We start from the raw sequence: 19,269 nt of genomic DNA on the forward strand, positions 1-19,269 counted from the left end.
AAGTCATCCCTTGATTCACTTGTCCAAGTGCTGACAGCTCTGTGAAACCCACCCTGGGCCTGGCACAGGGAAACTGGCAGCATGACAGCTGTTCACATACACCTCTCATGGCACAACGGAGCACAGGGATTTCTCAGCTTGTCATACAATTGTCTGTGCCCAGACTGTCAGCTGAACCCCGGGGGGTAGGGGGAAGCCCACTCCATTTTGACTGTAACAATACATTTTTCAGATGTGGCTGAGGTGCTGTGGCTGGCACTGAACTGTGTTATAAACCCAAAGGAAGTTTCACTGCATTGATTCAGGCTGAAAAATCAATGGTCCTGGATCTGTTCTGCCCAGGGAAGGATCAACAATCAGTGCTGCTCTCTGCACTGGAGTCATTTGGAACCCTGAGGGAAGTGGGCTCTGGCTGTAGGAACATGCAAGCATGGCAAGGCAAGGGCTTTGGGAATTGTGGTTCTCTTGTGGAAAGGAGTGCCTCTGGGGCCCGTGTTGGTTCTTCAGGGACACTGTGGGGAAATGAGCTACGCAGCATCCGTGGGTATCCAAACACAGAAGGATGGAGCCCTACCTTAGAGTGCACTGTGCGTGTGAGGGTAAGGGATGCAACAGCCTGGACCTGAGATCAGATCTATGCGAGTTGGTCCCTGAACAGCTGGGAAACAGCTCTGGGCTGCTTTCGGTGGGTGGGAAGTGTATTCACAGCTTTCGGGAGTTTGGAAAGGGAGGGCCCAGTAGGGACGGGGCCTAGTCTCAAGAGCTGGTCTTTCTTTAAGTGCAAGACTGAGATTTTCCACTTCCAGCGTGCTTGGTTTCCACCTTGTCCGGCGCTGAGACACAGATTTGCGTGCGGCGTTCCTTGGCGCGGCTCCCCAGCCCGGAGGAATGCGCGCCCGCTCCCAGCGGCCTCGCCACGTGCTGCCCGGGGGGGCGGCCGGCGCTGCCCACCCTCCCCGAGCCGCTCCCGAGGCATCGTTTCCCATTATCCCTTCTTTGGTTTTCCACGTATTTGAAGTTTGGCGGCGGGGCGCAAGCCCGGCCCCGCGCACTAGGTGTCAGCCGCTGCCGGCCGGGGAGGGGCACGGAGCCCCACGGCCCGCTCGCTCCGGGCCCGGTGCCGGTGTCGGGGCCGGTGTCGGGGCCGGCCGGGGAGGGGGCGCGGAGCCTCCGCCCCCGCCCGCTGCAGGGCTGCCCGGCCGCGGGGCCGCCATGCCCGCCAAGTCCAAGTACAACCTGGTGGACGACCGGCACGACCTGCGCATCCCCCTGCACAACGAGGACGCCTTCCAGCACGGCATCTGCTTCGAGGCCAAGGTGGGCAGCGGGCGCGGGGGAGCCGCGGGGGTCGCTGCCCGGCGCTGCACCCCGGCGCTCCGGGATGCCCGGTTTTCCAGCTCTCTTTTGGCATAGCTATGGAGGTTTTCTGCTTTCCCCGGAGCCCTTCCCCTTGGCGTTGCCTGGTCTCCCCTAAACTCAGCTGCGGAGTCGGGCGAGGCTTCCCGCCTGTCCGGTAGGGATGCCCAGACTGTGGGATGGGTCAGGCTGGAGTGGGGTCACCCTCCTGCTTCACCCCAGCATCCCTCCCTGGCCCTGCATCCAGCCAGGGCTCCGCGTGGTGTTGCTCGGGGACGCTGGCCCCCAAAGCGGGGTCCGTGTGCATCTCACCAGGCAGGGAGGAGCAGAGGGCTCGGGCTGTGCTCTGCGGCTCCAGCGCTGTGGGCAGTGCCGGAGCGCCGCTGGGATGGGGCACGGCTGCCTGGGGTCTGCAGGGTGCCTTGGACCCTGGTGCTCCTCTGCCGTGAGCAGCCGGATGAACTGTGTGCCATTTGCGGTGCAGGCGGTCAGGGACACGCACCCGAAATAAACGCTTGCTATTTCTCTTTACGCATATAAACCGTCCTTGCTAGTGGATTTGGCATGGAGCGCTCTTGGCTTTTTATCTTTTCTTTTCCGTTGGGACTTTTCATTCTCTTGCTCCACGTCGGCTGTGGCTTCCCGCGGGCTGGCGCTTGCCATCTCGCAGCAGGCTGGCAAAAGCCAAGCTACCGAGCAAGGCATGCTGGCCAGCAGGAAATTGGGAAGCAGCTGGCCGGGAGATTTGGAAAGGGGAAGCAAAATTCTGCCCCGTTTTTTCTTTTCTTGGGGAATACGAGTATCATGCTGCCAGAGGTACTCAAGTGAGGCTGACCTAGGAGAGCAGCCTGGTGTAAAACCTGGTGTTTTGAGCGGCAGGAAGGCAGGCGTCTGTCACGCATTGTTGTCTTCGGAGAACATGGGCTGTCAGGGGAAGAAAATTTGGTATCTAATTGTGTGCGATGCCCTCGGGGCAAAGGCTGGGGCTCGTAGGAAGGTGTCAAAGTGTTATTTTCCACCTTTTCTCGGGGCGAGGCCATCACCTGCCCCATGGCACCCACTGTGCTGCAGGGAGCAAAACAGTTGTTTATGGAGCAAACTTAAACCTGCCTTGCAACTATTTCCTGGAAAAGGCTGTTCAAGCTCAACTTTGCAGCCTTTTGCTCTTGGGTGATCGGAGCTGGTTGCTGTTTTACTGCCAGCACTTGCTCACCCCCCACCTGCGGGGAGGCTGCAAAGCATCTCACCTTCTAAATCCTGTGTGCCTCTTCCATGCCAGCTTTGGGTGACCCGGCTTGGAGGCTTGGCAGTGGGACAGGGCATCAGCAGCCCCTGGGTGTGCTCATGGCTCATCTCTGCTCCACGCTGCAGGTCTGGCTGCATTAATGCAGTGCTGCGTATTAGCCTTTGTTAGCTCCTCTTTCTCTTATTTGGTATCCGGTGGCACGCGCTAACGCCAAGCACAATCCGTACGAAACCCAGCCTCCGAATTCCTGGGTTTCTCCAGCAGCCCTTGATGCCAGATACAGAATGCAGATGGCTGAGGCAATTACTCTATCATTTTATTAGATTGCTCAAGATTAATTAAATGCTTACATTCCTTCACTTCCTTTTATCCCCAAGAATCCCAAGTGCTTATACCCGCACAGCTCTTGTTGCAGCCAGGCACCCAGCATGAGTCACAAAAATGTGGAACTCTGATTTAGAGCAGAACTTTGGGGGAAGATTAAACCAGAAAAATGCTCATCTGGGGTGTCAGGTCTTGAGTGGCTGTCTCCTCAAATCCTCCTGGGATAGCTGATAGTGCAGGCAGCAGGGACCTGGTGTTACAGCACCGGACCAGTGCTCTTTGCTCCAGCAGCCTGAGATTCCTGATGAGCTTGCTTGGGGCTCACTGCAGGGGGTAGTGTGGCCCTGAGACAGTGTGTGCTGATTTATTGCTTTAATTTTTAATTCTATTTTTACACTCGGACCTGCTGGTGTCTTTAAGTGGCACATGTGATGGGTGTAGTGCGTGTTTTGGTCCATCTGTAGGAGCAGGCATCAGTGCTGTTGTTCCCCTTGTCCCTGACCTGAGGGAGTCTTGGCATCCCAGGTGACTGGGTGGCCACAGGCAGTGAGAATTTGAACCTTTGTCAAGCAGAGGGTGATGGACTTGATGTGAGGCGAGCGGTGCTGTCACTTGAGCTGTGACACCAGCGGGAGACCTGTGCCTCTTGTCCCCACTGGGGCTACTCGCAGCCGTATGTGCTGGCACGGGTCGCCGAGTCAGAGCAAAGTGTCCCCTAAGGATTATGTAAATCCATTTTCTGGAGATAAATCCAAGAGATGGAAAATCCCCCTCCATCTTCTTAAGAACAGTAATGCATTTCACACTTTCGGATCTGTTTTCATTGGCCGCTTCTCTTGGCACCACCCCGCTGTATCCCAGAGATGCCTTGGTCAGGCTGCAGGGAACCAGAGGAGCTGGCTCCAAAGGGAGGCAGGATGTTTGTTTTCTTCTGTGTCTTGCAGTCTGAATTGTTGATTAAAATCAAAAGCCTGGCCTCTTGGGTTAGCTGGAACATTTGGATGAAAGAACTGGGAGCTGCAGCATAGTGCAGGGGAATGGACAGAAATTCCCACTTGTGCAGTGGTTTTCTGGTTAAATAAACGGGGATGTAGAGAGGAAAGACACCTCCTGTTCTCCTCCACCTCCATGAGAAGGAGGAGGTGAGCTTTCTCCTTATCTTCCCAAAGCCCTGGTGCTGCAGGACAAAACCCAAGGGCCACCTTGTGCAACACCAGCAATTCTGTGTATTCAGAAATTGTGACTCAGGCTACCCCAAGGCCTCCAGAGAGCAGCAGGCAGAGGGAATGGAGTGGGGCAGTGGAGCCTGGCACTGCCACACCCTCCTCTGTTGGACTGCTGGGTGCTGCTGGGTTTGCTCAGGGAAGTTGTTACTGTCCCTCTCCTGGGAGCTGGTCCTGGGCTGGGCTGGGGTTTCCTCCTGCTTCAGAGGTCTTGTGGTCCACAGCCAGGTCCCACCTACCGAATGCCCATTGTTTGGGAACAGCTGTTACCCCTTCAGTCCCATTAATCCCTTGATGTACATGGTTTCCAAAGAAGGGGCAGGTGGGTGTGAGGACCCTCTCTGCTGCTCCCCTGTGTGCAGGCACGGGGAGAACTGGGTGCCCAAACACATCTCAATCCTTGGTGCACCCAGTGCCTGTGGTCTGGGACTGCCATGTGCCTGGGCATCCCATGTGCTGAAACCTTCTGTTCCTGATACCAGACCTGCTCACAGGTAAAGGTGGGACTGGAGGTTCGGGAGGGTTGCTGTTCTTCTATGAAACACGTGGGGTTTTTGTGTTTGGCTGGTGGGGTGGTTTTTTTTCCATTAAGTGGTCTTGGCAACCAGGCACTTTCTCTCATTTTTGTCAGTGCTTTTCTCTGCTTCCGTGCGTGGGAAACTGAAGTTGAACTGAGCATCTGCTGCTGTCTATGTTTGGAGATGGGACATGGAGGAGACTTGAGTCTGATCCGTTTTGTCCCTTCCTCTGAACCTCTCCAGCCCACCTGCCTGCCACCTTCCAGGGGCTGCAGGCACTGGCAGGCACTGCCAGTTGTCCAAAGCAAAATCCTTTATCAGGAAAACTATTATAGCCTCAGGTGAGCACTGAGCAGGGAGTACATGTGTGTTTCCACTTGTGTGTATATTTTTATGTACATAGGGGCTGCAAATAACAGCACTGGAACTGAACTGAATTGCAGTCAGCCCTGATCGAGGAGTTCAGTTCTCCTCCACTGCTTCAGGCTCCCTTGCCAGCAAGGGTCCCTTTCCTGGAGGGCTGGGAACCAGGAGACAGGTTGTGTGATGCTCTGCACCAGTCTGGCTGGCTGGGAGAGAGTTGGCAGCTCTGTCTGGGGGCTGTTTGTATTGGCAGCTCTGGTGTGCTCTCTCGGGGCTGCTCAGCCCAGAGCAAAGCTGCAGTGAGCCTGAGCCTGGGATTGCTCACCCCAGGCTATAAATAACCTTCCCAATTCTACAAAGGTTCTCGTCTGAAACAGTGGCATATTTCTGCCATGCTTGTTAAGTCGGTTCATGGGCTGCTCAGTGGAGCTCTTAGCAAAGAAAACTCCGTCTGGCTCTGGCAGAGCCGTGTGTGCCCAGGCTGTGGGGCCGGGGCACGTGGGCTCTGCAGATGCCCAGAGGTCCCGTGGGAGCAGCAGCGGGGCTGGGATGCTGCCAGCCCTGCTTTCTGCCAGCCCTGCTTTCTCTGGGCTTGCACAGCCCTGATGTGGCTGCGTGCAGGTGCAGGAAGCTCAGGCCCAGAGTGGGGACAGCCTGCCTGGAGGGGGTGGAAACACGGCGAGTGGACAGTCCTGCTTCACTGGCGTGGAAAAACTTCATCCCTCAGCACCCGCTGGGTCTGGGCCCTGCTGCACTGTCACCTGCAGCACAGGTGTCTCCCCTTTTCAGGTGAGCTTTGTTTTGGCTGGTGGGAGGGGAGAGTGGGTGTGGTGTGTGTCCTGGAGCCCCCAGAGCTGTGTTGCTGGCACCTGAGCCCTGGGGCAGCTCCTAAGCAGGGCAAGTGCTGCTAGGATCAGCAGACTCGTAAGCACAAAATCGAGTGAAATCCATCTGAAACCACCCAAAACTGAATGAAAACAACCCAAAATGGAGTGAAAATGACCCAAAATTGAGTGAAACTGACCCAAAATCGAGTGAAATCCACCCTAAATTTACTGAAACCCATCCAAAATTGAGTGAGACCACCTAAAACTGACTGTCCTTAAGGGCTCTGCCTGCCTGCTGGCAGGTGCCTGCTGTGTCCATGCCCAGTGTCCAGCTGCATGCTCTGACACATTGCCTCAGGCTACCTGGCTGCTGAAGCTGTGTTGTCCTTGGGATGCAGAGCCCTGCTCAGGGAGGAAGTGGGCAAGGCTAAGGTGCCCAGCTTGGCAGAGCACCCATGTGCTGGACCCAGAATAGAAGCCAGGGCCTTTTTCCATTAAAGTTGGCTGGCATCGTGAATTTTCCATCCCTTTTGGCCTCTGAGCCTGCACCACCACAGTGTGAGTAAACTTCCCCCTTTGCAGCCAGCAAGGCAGCGTGTTCCTGAGGTGCAGGGCAGAGCTTGCCAGCCTTGGCTCCCCGCGCTGAGGCCACGCCTGGGCAGCTGGAGAGCAGGAACAGTGGGACAGCCAGAGTCCTGGGAATGGGTTTCTGCCTGCTTTCCCTGACAGCAGCAGCCTGGGGAGAAACCCTTATCAGACAGACTGCAGGCAGGCTGGGTGTTCCCCGGGTGCTGGAGGAGTAAGGAGGTTTCAGACTGGTGCCCGAGCACTTTGTCCCTCACTTTGTGGCACAGCCACGTGTGGCAGGGTCGATGTCCCAGTACCTGGTGCAGCCTCACGCCACCCTGGACTCTGTAGAAATCTGGGGACCCTTGTGCCCTGCATCTGGTGCCTCCCATCTGGCTGCTGGTACCTCTGGTAGCCCCTCCCTAGCTCGGGGGTCAGACAGGGCTCTCCTGGCCTGAGGCTGGTGCCAGCGTGTCCCCCCGCCCTGCTGCCTGCCTGCAGCTCCTGGAAAGAAGCAGTGGCTCCTCATCTGTGGGGTCTCTGGCTCGGGCTGGCTCTGGAAGCTGGGAACCGGCAGCCAGCCAGTGCAGGCTCCCCTGTAAGCTGGGGATGATTCAGCCCTGACCTTTGCACGCCGTATCGGGCTGTTGGAGCAGCAGGAAGGCTTTGGCTGCCCACCTCTGCCTACCACCGATCTCATCAACGCCCCTTCCAAGGTGTCCCCCGGCAGTGATGCGATTGGCCTTCAGTTTTCCAAAAATATCTGCCACCTGCTGTCACAGAAAAAGCAACTTCTCAAGAAAATTCATTTCTGACGGAGCAGAAAAGGAGCAGTATTCAACAGCCTCGAGGAAAAATGAGAAACTGTGCAAACAGTGCTTTGGCAAAGTGCTCCCCTTTGTTTTCTGTTTAAAAAACAAATTTTTTTTTTCCCCCTGGCATTTCCCAGAACTGGGCAGATCTTTTGTAAGCCGTGGGCAGAGGGTGCAGTGGTGTAGGCTGTGTGCAGGGACCCCTGCCCACTGAGAGCCTGTTTGCACTGGGAGAGGACAGCAAGCAGAGCCCCTGTGGCTGCTGAGAAGCCTGATGGGTGCTGCCACCTCCCACGGTGCGGGGAGGGACTGCCCTTTCTGGGGCCCTGGAAGGATGGATCCCATCATGGGGATGAGGAGCAGCAGGGCATATGAAGGACCAAAAGCACCCTACAAAAGAGGTGCTCAGCGCTGGCATCCCAGCCTCGGGCAGCGCTGCCCCTTGGCAGTGTGAGGGCTGCCTTTGTGGGGCTGCCTGTGGCACCAGGGACCCCCTTGGCTGCCCATTCATCCAGCGGATGGCCTTTCTTCTCCTGATTGGGCTGGGGAGGAGGAGGCTGCCCAGGACAGCCCGTGGGGATTTGTGACCCCCTGATCACACTTGGCTCTTGGGTGTGGATAGGGGACTCCAGTTCTGTCCCTTCATCCCTTGGCAGGGTGGTGGGGCTGTGGATCTGGAGGTGATTATTTGGAAAAGCCACATCCTGCTTGCGTACACATGTTCTCCCCCTTGGTTCACGGGGGCTTGGGGAGGGCGAGTTCTTTCACGGGTTTATTTTCTTTGTCAGCTCTTTTGCACAGCTTTATTTTCTTCCCTTTTGTCTCGGGCACCTTCCTTTCTCCTTCCCGCCTCCCTTTGCCGTGGGGTCAGCTCGCTGCCATGGATGCTGGCCTGACCCTGGGAGCCAGGACAGTGGCCCCTGCAGGGGCCGGGACCACCACTGCCTGCCTGGCACCTCGCTGGGGACACTTGTGTGTTAAAGGAAGGCAAAAATCTGTGCCTGGGAGTGCCCGTGCTTGGGGGTCTCTGAGCTCCTGCCCTGGCCGAGAGGGAGCTCAGTCTCAGGGGTGAGGTGAGTGGGAAGTATTGCACTGGGGAAGCTCTGGCTGCTTTGCTTATCCTTGTCTTTGCCTCACCTGCTTGTTCCCACACCTATTCCCATAATTGAAATTGGTGCTGTGAGTAGGAGGGCTGGAGGAGAGTGGAGCAGGAGCAGCCCTCGTTGCCTGCAAATCATTGCTGAATATGGATGGTTTCTCAGACCATCCCCCAGCTCGCCTGGGAAGTTGTTTAGCTGAAAGACCAACCCCCAAGTCCACATTTTGAGGGAATATTCACCACATTGTGAAGGGTTACCCTTCCGCAGTGTACTTGTCACATGTGATTTCTGCCCTGAAGACAAAAATAATCTGGAGAGACTTTGTCCATCTGCTGAGTTGTGTGAAATGTGTAAAAAATACCTGCCTCCAGAGTGGAGGGAGAGTGGGGTGTTTTTAGAGCTGTGAGCATGGTCATTGTGAGCAGTGAGCCTACACTGGGTGGATATGCCATGGGCTCTGGTGGGAGCACCCACAGGCTGTGGGATACAGCAGGATGCTCTGGACCAGGCTGGGGAGCAAAGGTGAATCCTGCAGGCTTTGTGACCCGTGCCCCTCGGTTTGGGGGCATGTGGACATGAGCTGGAGCACAGAAAGGACAGCATCAAGACAACCCCACTGCTGATGCTATTTTTCAGGAGACCAATCCAAGGAGGCGGTGCCTGGCCCAGGGTGGTGTCTAGTTGTGCTTGCAGGGCACCCCAGCCGTGCCGGGCTCGCACACCCAGTTGTGGCCATGAGGTTGTGCTGAGCAGCCAGGGAGCTTGGCATGGCTGCAGTTCCTGTGGCCATGGAGCCTGCTTTCCTGCCCAGCTGGCACTGCCTGCCCTGTCCTTGGCCATGGCTGTGTTCTGCACCTGCCTGGGCAAGGAGAGCACAGGGGAAGGAAAAGGATTTCCAGGCAGTGACCTCATGCAGCTGGGAATAGCTGGAGGAAGATGAGCTTCCTCGGGCTGCAAAAGTCTGCCCTTCTCATATAGGATAAGAATCCTGCTTCCCCAGGTGATCCCTGGCAGAAAAGTGATGTGGGAAGGCTTGGTGGGGAAGTACAACAGGAATGTTTGCCTGGCAGAGCAGGATGGGGAAAGGCTTCTTCCTTAGGTCCTGCATGGTGACTGCAGGTTCAGGGCTCCAGCTGCCTCTGCCCTCCTCCTCAGCTCCTGCTTTTTCCTGATGGTTTCCAGGCCGTGCCTCAGACAAGGGGATGTACTGATGTCTGAGATGCCTCTCTCAGATGACCTGTCCCTGTGCAGGGGATGTGACAGGGCTCGGAGCTGTGTGCTCCCAGCAGGGCACTGAGGGGCTGGCTGGCCTGGGCTGTAATTCCTGGTTACGTAAGGCTGCCCTGCACCGTGCAGCCTGCGCGGCACGTGATGGACATGCCAGCTGTTTGGGGTTATTTTTATATCCTCTCTCTGCACATCTCTTGGCACCAACTGCCCTGGGCTGGTCACTGGACACTGCCTCTGTGTCCCCCAGGCAGGAGCTGCATGCCTGCGGATGGCCTGGCTGAGCTGCCGGCTTGGGTGTGGGGTCTTAGCAAGGAGGGCTCTCAGAAACACGGGGCTCCCTGAGCTTCTGTGCCAGAGGGCCCTCTGGGGCAACTCATTCACAAAGCCCAGGCGTGGTTGTGCATCCCCTGCACCGTGCCATCCCTCCTTAGAGGTGGCGATCGCAGTGCAGGCAGCTGGAAGTCTTGCAGCGATGCTGGGAGAGAAATAATCCCTTTCAGCAGCCTCTGGCTGAGCACTCGTTCAGACATCTAGGCACCCATGTCGGTGCTGCTGCTGGGAACCAGCCACCTGGGCTTTCCTGGTGTCAGCAGAGGTTGTGGCCATGTTCCCAGGAACACGTAGCCCTGCTGGGTTTGGTGCCCGTGCTGCGCTGCCGAGGGTTACGTCAGCCCTCGTGTCGAGATGAAGCGTGGGAGCACAGAGGGCCAGTAAATAGGCTCAAAATGCTTTTCTTCTAACGACACGTTTTTAGTGCTCAGCATTGACTCTTCATTGCTTGTCTGTTTTCTGATCCTTCTTCAGAATCTGCCCTCTTCCATTTTATTTTTAAAAAGGTTTTTGTTCCACATCTCTCCGTGCTGGGTCGCAGTGGCCCTGCCTTTGGTCCCCTTTGAATAGCAAAGCGGCTCCTTTATTCTGTAGGCTTGGCCTGGAGGCTCAGCATTCCTGCAAAAACAGCCACGGGTTTGGCAGAGCTGCAATTAAATAATGGAGGGCCTGTCACCGGACAGGTTGGTCCGGCTATTTTAGGGATATTCCAATATCCAGGTCTGTAATAGATGACTCACTGCAACCGAGGGGATATTTGCTTATACCTGTGTGCTTTGATCATGGCCTAGATGAGTGAGTCCTGCTGACCTGACGGCTGAAGTTATTTTATCGCTAGAAAAAGGATTTTTGACTACTTGCAGTGGTGTGGTGAGGGAGCAGCTTCATGGCTGGAGGCATGCTGGCATTCAGGTGCAGCAGGCAAAATGCTGCTCATTCCCCAGAAGTGACTCTGGGTTCCCTCTGTGGGTACCACCGAGGCCCTGGTGGGACCATGGGGTTTCCAGGGCTGTAGGAACTGGACTAATCTCCTTTCTTTCCTTGCAGTACATCGGGAGCCTGGATGTGCCGCGGCCAAACAGCCGCGTGGAGATCGTGACGGCCATGCGGCGCATCAGGGTGAGTGTGGCCAGGCTGCTCCTTCCCCTTCCCATCCCAGGGCCTGGCCTTCTCCTCCATCTGCACCTGCAGCTTTGTCTTGCATAAATCCTGTCCTCCAGTGTATTCATAACTCTGTTTTTCATTGTCCCTCTCTCCTCTGCCCTCTCCGTTTCACCTGGGCACGGCGCCTGCAGGCTGAGCGTGGCACAGAGTCCTGTTTGCAGCACGGCTGTCCCCGTGGTACCCGGGCACCCTGTTTGCCCTGGCTGCAGCTGAGCAGCAGCAGGGCTGTGCCTGTGCTCACCGTGCTGCATCCCGTGCTGCCAGGCAGGGATGGGCTGGAACATGGATGTGGGATGTGGCACCCGATGTTAACTGTAGCGTGCCCATGGTTGGGAGCGTTTCCTCGTTTGTCAGACCCCACAAGCTACTTGTGCAAGAGGTTCCTTAGGGTTTTACTGCTTGTGTAAGAGTTTCAGCAGCGTGAAAATTCAGGTGCTGCCTGGGTATGGCAGCAGGTTAGTGCTAAATGGCAGTGTGCAAGGTGGAGTGCAGAGTAAGCTCTGAGGCTGGCCAGCAGTGAGCTTGTTTCAGGCTGAGTAGGTCAGGGGGTATGATCTGGTAATGAAGTCATCTGGCTTCCCAAAGCACTTGCAGCCAGGATATGGGACACCCTTGCTGTATAATGCTTGGCCCATAACCAAGAGAGGAGCTTTTCTTCTGCTTCCCAGCCTCTGGCCAGCACAAGTGCAAGGTGTTCAGAGGGGGCTGGGAGGTGAGCAAACCATGCACCCCATAACTTGCTACCCCCAGGCTGAAAAAAGCAGGAGCTTGACTGCTCTTCAGCAGGGGACAGCCCTTGGGGCTGGGCTGGCCCTGTCTGTGGTGTCTGCAGGCGCAGGTGGCTTGGTCTGTCCTTGGGCCACAGCAAGGAGTGTGCCCTGTCCTCCAGAGATGTCTCTCTCCTGGGAATAGCACCCTGAACTGGAAGGGCCTGGAGGCACTCATAGGGACATTGGGTGAGGAATGAGCTGACTTTCTGCTGGTCCTGTGGGATCCCATAAGCTGCTCCTGTCGCTGAGCAGCTGCACCTGAACTCTGCTCCTCTCAGCCCTTCATGCAGACTCTTGCTATAATCTCATTTTCTCTTTCACCAGAGCAGGAGAGGGGGATCATATCCCGAGATAAGGAGTTCAAAGGACTGACATTTCAAGGCTCTTCTGTTTCAGATTTTCAGGGTGTAAATCGTTTGTGGGCTTTCCTCAGCAGCTTTCCTACCTGTTCTCCTGTCTTCTCCATGGGGGTTAATGTTGTGACTGGGACATGAGATGGGAAGGCCTTTATGGCATTAAGTTTGCTCACCTTGTGTCCAGACAGTTTGGGACAGAACAACTATTATGTCACCAAGAGCTCTCAACAGCAGTTTCCTTCATTGCCTTTCAAAATAAGACTTTTGAACAAATGCACTTCCAGCCCCAAAATCACAGAACTCCACCTCAGTGTGGAAGGACTGGCACACCTTGAGGATTTAAGTAAACCCTGGGGGAAAAATAAGAACACCAGAACGTCCTTGTTGATCAGGATAAATAAACTCAAGCACAGTCTAGAAAATTCATAGTTACAGCTCTGAGTGGCAGTGAAAGGACACAGAACAGGGTAAAATAATGGTTTCTCATGGTGACTGATGTGTTTGAAGCATGTGCTCAAGCTTTCTTCACCTAGTGTAAGACAGGAGAGATGCAAGTCATGAAAGGCCATGACTTTGCAGATCAGATCTGCCAGAGAGACTTTGAATGTCTGTTTATTTGTCAGGAGGTGCTATTTGTGAGCAGGATGCCAGGATGGTTGGTTTGATGGCTGTCTGCATGCAAAGCCCTCCCCTGGTGTGCTGTGTTTTGCCCTGGCTGTGTGCCTGGCAGCAGGAGGGACCACGGCATTGCTGAGGACATTTCTGGCAGGGCTGGGTGCTGGGGGCTGCTTTCAGCTTGGCTGGGGCTGAGGTAACGCATGTCCTCCTTACAGAGCACAGCCACCCTTCTGCTCTAAGGCATAAAATAATCCCATCATACTGGCATGGGGAAACCAGAGGAAGAAAAACGTTTATTTGGGCACAGAAAGCAACAGTGGGAGATCATCAAGTGCAAGCAGCAGCTGTTTTATGTGTAGGGTGTGAAGCAGCTGCTGACCCTGAGGTTTGTGTGGTTTTTAATGCAGTCCCTGGTTTAGGGGCAAGGTGCTCTGTCTCAGTTTGTTCCAAGTTAATCACTGCTGATGAAGGTGGGGGAGACCCTCACCATCCCCTCTGCTGCCTCAACTCCCCTCCCTCAGAGCTACCTTTGTCATAGCTGCTCTCTGGGCTTTGCCTCTATTTACGGAGTGATTTAAAAAATGACCCTGCAAAGAAATGAGGATGCTGTCTGCCTGAGAGTGGAGATCCCAGTGGGGAAAATGCCCTGGAAGTCCCCCGTGACTGCCTGTGCTGGGTGGGAGCAGGGAGGGGCTGGGACAGCAGCATCATCATCATCCCCTGTAGCACTGCCTCCCTTCTACTCCCCCACACTGGTGAGTGCTGGCTTCCTGTTCAGATGGAGAGCTGACCCTTGGGGGCACGGAGGAGGACAGTGCATGGCTGACATTGCTGGGATGCCTGCCCCAGGCAGGCCCCCGGCGGAGCAGAGCCATGGCTGTGGGCAGGACAGCTCCACCTGGGCAAGAGCGGGAGGTTGAGCCCAAAGCTGGTCCCTTTTGTGGGTCAGGGGTGAGAGGAACTTTAAACAAGGGGCTGGTGTTGCAGGCCATCCCCACAGATGCCATCCCCTTCTCCCCACTGCTGAAGGGCTGGTGGTGCCATGGCCGTCCTCATGGTCCTGGCCAGAGGGAGTTTCTGTCCAGAAGCAGGAGAATGTGGAGAATTCCTGGGATTCTCACAGCCCGGGGTGAGCAGGGAAGGGGAGGTGCTCAGCTGACTGTCTCTGCTTTTCCTTCCTGCATGGGCTGGGCTTGCTGGGAACACAGCCTTCTCTGCGCTGCACCTTGATGTAAATCCCTGGCCCTGAAATGACTCGGTGGAATGGGACATTAGCCATGCTAAAGATGCACTTGGAGAGCAATTTTGTGAGCATCTGCTGCAGCTTTCCTCCAAACCCTACATGTCTCCTGCAGACCACTGATGGCTGCATACACAATAATTACAGTAGACTAGGGTTTGTTTCCTGGGCAAGCAGGGGGGCTTCTGTTAGTACAACTGGCTCCTGTCTCCTGCTCATCCCAAACTGGGTGACCCAGTCCATGTTGCTTCATGCCCTGAACTGCTGGAGTAGGTTGGCTTTCCAAATGCTCCTTGGCTCCTCGGGATACAAGATACAAGGAACTGATATGTAAGTCCAGGAAGTCACCTGAGCATCCAAAAGCCCCAAACTAAGAGTGGTGTGTCTTCCCAACCATAAGATTATGAGCTGTTGCAGATTTCAGTTGAAAGTGCCTGAGCAGGTGGCAAGATATCTTTTTCTTTCCCCTCCCTTCCCAGTGAGCTCATGGGCCCTAAATGACAATGACAACTGTGTATTTTTTGCGTTGTCATGATGTAAATTCATGCAAGTGATTTCCTTTCCATGCCCCTGGCATGTCTCCAGCACAGCCAGTGCTGCCTGGCTGGAGCTTGGTGCCGTGGTTCTAGAGAATTTGGAATCAGCCCTTTTGGATGCAGCTTTGATCCAGGTTTTCTTTGGAGCCAGAAAGGATGAAAGCCTATATAGGCACTTCTTAAAAGCTGTGGAAGTCTTCTGCAAGGCTGTTTCTGGGAAGTGTCCAGCTGAGTTTTGCAGACTCAAAACAGGGATGCATTCCAAGCACTTGAAAACCTTGCTCCTCTACACCTCCTACTCTGCCAGGTACATCTGATTTTGTGGGACTTCTGCTGCTTTGCATAGCTGAGCTCAGTTTTAGCAAATTGGCAGGATTGCTGAATTTCTACAAGCTTGTATAAAGCAAGATTTCACATCCTCTGCAGGCCACAGGTGCAGTTGGACTGGTGTGAAAATTGATGTGCCTGGCCAGTTACTGGTGCAGAGCTCCTGGTGTAACTCTGAGCTCGTTTAATGAGAATATTTCTCAGCTATCCCTGCTCCTGCCATGGTGAGTTTTTAAAAGTGTGCAGCCATTTAGAGTGATGCCTTCCTTCTTTTTCTTCTTTTCTCTCCCCGTGCATGGGTGTCTCTTCTGTAAAATGGAGCAGGATTTGGGAGCAAGCTGACCCTGCATGTTTGGGACCGCCCACCCCTGTCTGTCTGTGAGGATCAGCACAGTGGGAAGTGGGCTAGCCAGGAGATGCTCAGGTTTTGGCCACATGAAGAGCACAGCCTGCCAAGTCATGGCACTCGGTGCAAGGTGAATTATTGGCAAGCTAATGACTTGATGTGGTTATCCAAGATGAACAAGATTATGTTGTATTAGATCTGGGAGGAACTGAAGGGATGTTTGTAATAATTTCAGTTGCTCCTTTAGTTCTTTGACAGACACAATAAAGGGGTGAAGCCTTCTGGACATGCTTGTATTTCTCCTGGCATCACCACTGCCACTTAATGTCATAATAAAATAATGGCTAGTCCAGCTACCAGCATGGCATTAAATGCACCAGGATCTCATCCTGTGGATAGTATTTAATCAATAAACTGGTTAAATTAGTACCCAGATTGATTGGAGCAGCTTTTTGTCCAAGACTGCCCACGTTTCCAGGAGAGCTGGCCAAAGCGTGGTGACCGTGCTCTATTGCCATGTGCCATGGCCAGGACAGGGCAAGTGCCTTGCAGTGAGCTGTGGACTCCAGTTGGGCAGTGAGTCCTGTGAGATACAATGCACACACAGTAAAATGAGGAGTTCAGGGAGGTAAATGACTCTGGGCAGAAGACAGGCATCTGGCCTGTTGAAGAGGTGGAAGTGTGAGCTATTAATGCTGGAAAGCAAGGACTGAGCCCTGGGGGAAGGCAGTGAGGGATGGGGCTGGGGCACTGCTTGCTGGAGATGCTTCAGAAAGGCCCCGAGAGTGCTGAGAGGGGAGCAAGCCCTGCCTGTGCCGGCTGTCTCCTGAGCGTGCTGGCTCTTGCAGGAATGACTGGGCTCAGCCAGACTTGTGACCCCATGGGTGCCGAGGAGGCGAGGAACAGGCACGCTCCTGGTCCCTGCTAGCTGGCTGCATGAATGAGTCGTGATAAGCTCATTGCCTTTCAGCTTCCAGCAATGCCCTGTCCAAGAGTTCTCTGCCAAACCTGGGACAGCAGCATGTCCCTTGTGGCCAGGCTGGGGCAGGAAAGAGCAGGGGGCTCCCAGCTGGATGGACAGCACGGTCATGGAGCCAGTGAGGATGAAGGAAACCGTAACCAGGTGGGGAGTGTGGTTTGGGAAAGCTCCTGAGCCAAGAGCCGCAGCCATGTGTGGTCTGCCCGCACCTCCTGTGTCCCGGAGGAGCTCAGCTCTTCTGCTCTGGGCCAGTGTCCCGCAGGCAGGGCTCTGGCAGGACACAGCAGCTGGCGCTGGTCGTGCCAGCACAGGCAGCAGCGTTCCTGGTGGGTGATGCTGGTCTGGAGCCAGCCCAGTGCCTTGGAGAGGACTGGAAGCCAAGTAGGCACCAAGCCCAGGGCAGGACTGGAGCTGCTGGCAAAAAGCTGGGAGGCAGTAGTGCCTTCTCTCCTCTTCAGCCTGTCATGCATCCTGTGTGCCTGGGCTGGACTCTGCTCCTTCTCTGGGAGCCTGGGGTGTCTCCCTGTGATTCATGTCCCTCCCTGCCTGGGGGCTTTCCCCACGGTGCTCCCACTGAGTCACTTCTCTGCCTTGCTGTGCCACTGTCTGAGCCATCAGCAAATGTCCTCAGGGAGCTCAGGGGAGAGGTGGGGAATGGTGTCTGCCAGGCTTCCTGAACGTGGTGGGAGGGCAGACCTTTGCTGTCACTCCTTCCCAGCCAGGGAATGCTCTGCTGGCCCCCACCCCTCTCTAAGTTCATGGCCAGCATGTAAAGCCATTACACCAATGTCCGTCCTCTGTGTGTCCTTGTCCCTCTTCCTCCTACTTCCCACTCATTCTTCCCCAGAAATGGTCCTTCAAGCATCTTTGAAGGACTGCAGTGGTGGGTTGCACAAGCTGTGGGGCACAGCATGCTGCCCAGGTAACCCTGGCTTTCCTGGCTCTTTCCTGTGTTGCACAGATGGTTCTGGCAAGGCAGCAGGCTGAGCCCAGTGCCAGGGCTCAGCTGCACGAGAAGCAGGGGAATGTGGCATTGCAAACCCTGCTCCTGGAGCCCAGGCACACGAGCAGTCTGTGGGACTGCAGATGCCACAGGAGCTGCCGATGGGGCTGGCTATTCCTCTTGTCTAGAAAGAAAGGATGTGTTGCACACTCTGCCTCCCAGGCATGAATGGATTCAGCCTGGCTGTCAAGGAGAGGAGGTCTGCAGCTTGTTCTGGGAGATCTGGGTCATGTTAGCACTGGTGATTGCTGTTTGCGAGGGTTGAAGGGTTCCTACAGAAGCCACCATCCTCTGTCACCTTCTGCAAGGTGACAGAGCTGCCTTTGATGGCCTGAGTCTCAGGCTTGCATAAACCTCTGCTGAAGGTGTTGTTACTGTGGGAAAGGGCTGTGTTCAGTGTCACCAGCTGTCACACACCCAACTCAATGCACAGCAGGTGCACAGCAGTCCACCAAGAGGGGACAGTCTCTCCTGCTGCTGGAAGATTGCTGGTGAAGATAGCCATCTGCACTTCCCTTTGCATTTTGGAGTAAATTTCTAACTGTGCCTAGGAGTAAGCTCCTGGCTACCTGAGAGGTTGTTGATAAGAAAATATAGGTTTGAGAGAGTTGTGCTGAGGTTTGGCTGATTTCAGGCTCTGTCACTCATTCTAGCATCTCTCAGCAGTATCTGGGCAGTGCAGTGAAGAACTGGACCTTCTCCCTGAGTTTGTGTCTCCTCTCACCCTTGGCATTGCTATTGTTTGGAGGTTTTTTCCCTTCTTACTTAATACAACATGGAATTTTCATGTGTGTTTTAACAAATCAGTGCTTTCATCATTTTCTGCCATCATGGCAACATTTTACTCTCGGGATGGAGTGGGACCAAATGCTCCCTGGTGCTGAGTGCTGATGCTGCAGGGGTCTGAGCAGGAGACATGCAGGCAGCCTTATTCTGGGCAGCCACATCTTCCAGCCAGGCTGTAATGTGTCCAGAGACAATACCTCACTCCTGCTCCATGGTTAAAGGGAGAAATAACCTCCAAAAAGGAGACCAAAGAGTTACTAAAGCTCACAAGCAGGGGTTGAGCAATGTTTGGTATCCATTTTATGGGTGAGAACCTAAGGCACAGGGAGGCTGTGTCTTGTCAGACTCCTTCTGAGGGAGACATCCCTGTGCAGGGAACTGGGCTGAATTAAAGTCAAACCAAACTGAAGTCAGCTTTGAATGCTACTCCGGTGTATGATCCTTTCTGCTCTTGTGCTTCCCTGCTGGTCCTCAAAGGCCAGGGATCCTTTAATTTAATCTGTTGTGGTATTGTCTGCTGCCTCACCTCAGAAGAGAGACAAAAGCCTGGGGCTACAGCCTTCCAAAAAAATGCCACGTGCCCCAGTTTCTTCCCTGCTAAAATTAATTCTTGGTGGTTTTGGCTCCATGCAGCAGGAAGGTGTTCCAGGGGATGCTGTGCCCTGGGGAGGTGCAGAGTCAGAGCCTGCCCCGCCTCCTGCAGCAAGGCGAGAGGGATTTGGGGTGTCACTACAGCAAGGCAAGAGGGATTTGGGGTGTCCCTACAGCAAGGCGAGAGGGATTTGGGGTGTCACTACAGCAAGTTTTTCCCCCAGCCCTGCACAGAAGTGAGCCCTACCCTGTGCAGGAGCAGAGGAAAGCAGCACAGCTGGTTAAAAGGAGAGGTTCCAAAATCTATTGTGTGAGCTGGTCTGTGGAATGGGAGTTTAATTAGGGAGTGGGAGGAAAGGATGTATCTATTGTAGGGCAGCAGAAGGAGCAAGCACTGGCCAGGACAAGGGAAAGGAGAGGAGGAGGCTGGAGCCTACAGAGTCTGCTGAAATCCCTGGAGACTCCCTGCCTCCTCCTGCCTGGTCACCTCACAGGGAGGCTGCCAGGGCCGCACAGGGCTGCTGCTCCTCCACGTGGCACTGTGGCCACGGCTGCTCTGGTGTCTCTGCAGACAGTAGTTGGTAGGTGATCTGCTTCAACTGGGATTTTTGGAAGGCACGGACTTTCCCATCTGGAGTAAAGTCTACCCAGGGCAAA

At 54.9% G+C, this 19,269-nt stretch overlaps 1 protein-coding gene across 8 annotated transcripts in view; it reads left to right on the forward strand.

Annotated features, from left to right (window-relative positions):
- The first annotated feature begins 1,184 nt into the window (after positions 1-1,184).
- LOC121344340 (nitric oxide synthase 1 adaptor protein) overlaps positions 1,185-19,269 on the forward strand; it is a 42,056-nt gene continuing 23,971 nt past the window's right edge. For 5 of the 8 annotated variants that reach the window (XM_041420207.1, XM_041420208.1, XM_041420209.1 and 2 more), the window contains exons 1-2: positions 1,185-1,317; positions 10,944-11,015. In XM_041420207.1, the coding sequence (XP_041276141.1) occupies positions 1,213-1,317; positions 10,944-11,015 (177 nt within the window). In that variant the 5' untranslated portion in view covers positions 1,185-1,212. Of the gene's footprint in view, positions 1,318-8,200; positions 8,310-10,943; positions 11,016-15,006; positions 15,132-19,269 lie in introns of those variants that run through there. The other 3 variants (XM_041420211.1, XM_041420212.1, XM_041420210.1) reach the window with 3 other exon arrangements.

This window comes from Onychostruthus taczanowskii, unplaced genomic scaffold (genome assembly GCF_017590055.1).
Source record: "Onychostruthus taczanowskii isolate IOZ18803 unplaced genomic scaffold, ASM1759005v1 scaffold63, whole genome shotgun sequence".
NCBI classification, from domain to species: domain Eukaryota; kingdom Metazoa; phylum Chordata; class Aves; order Passeriformes; family Passeridae; genus Onychostruthus; species Onychostruthus taczanowskii.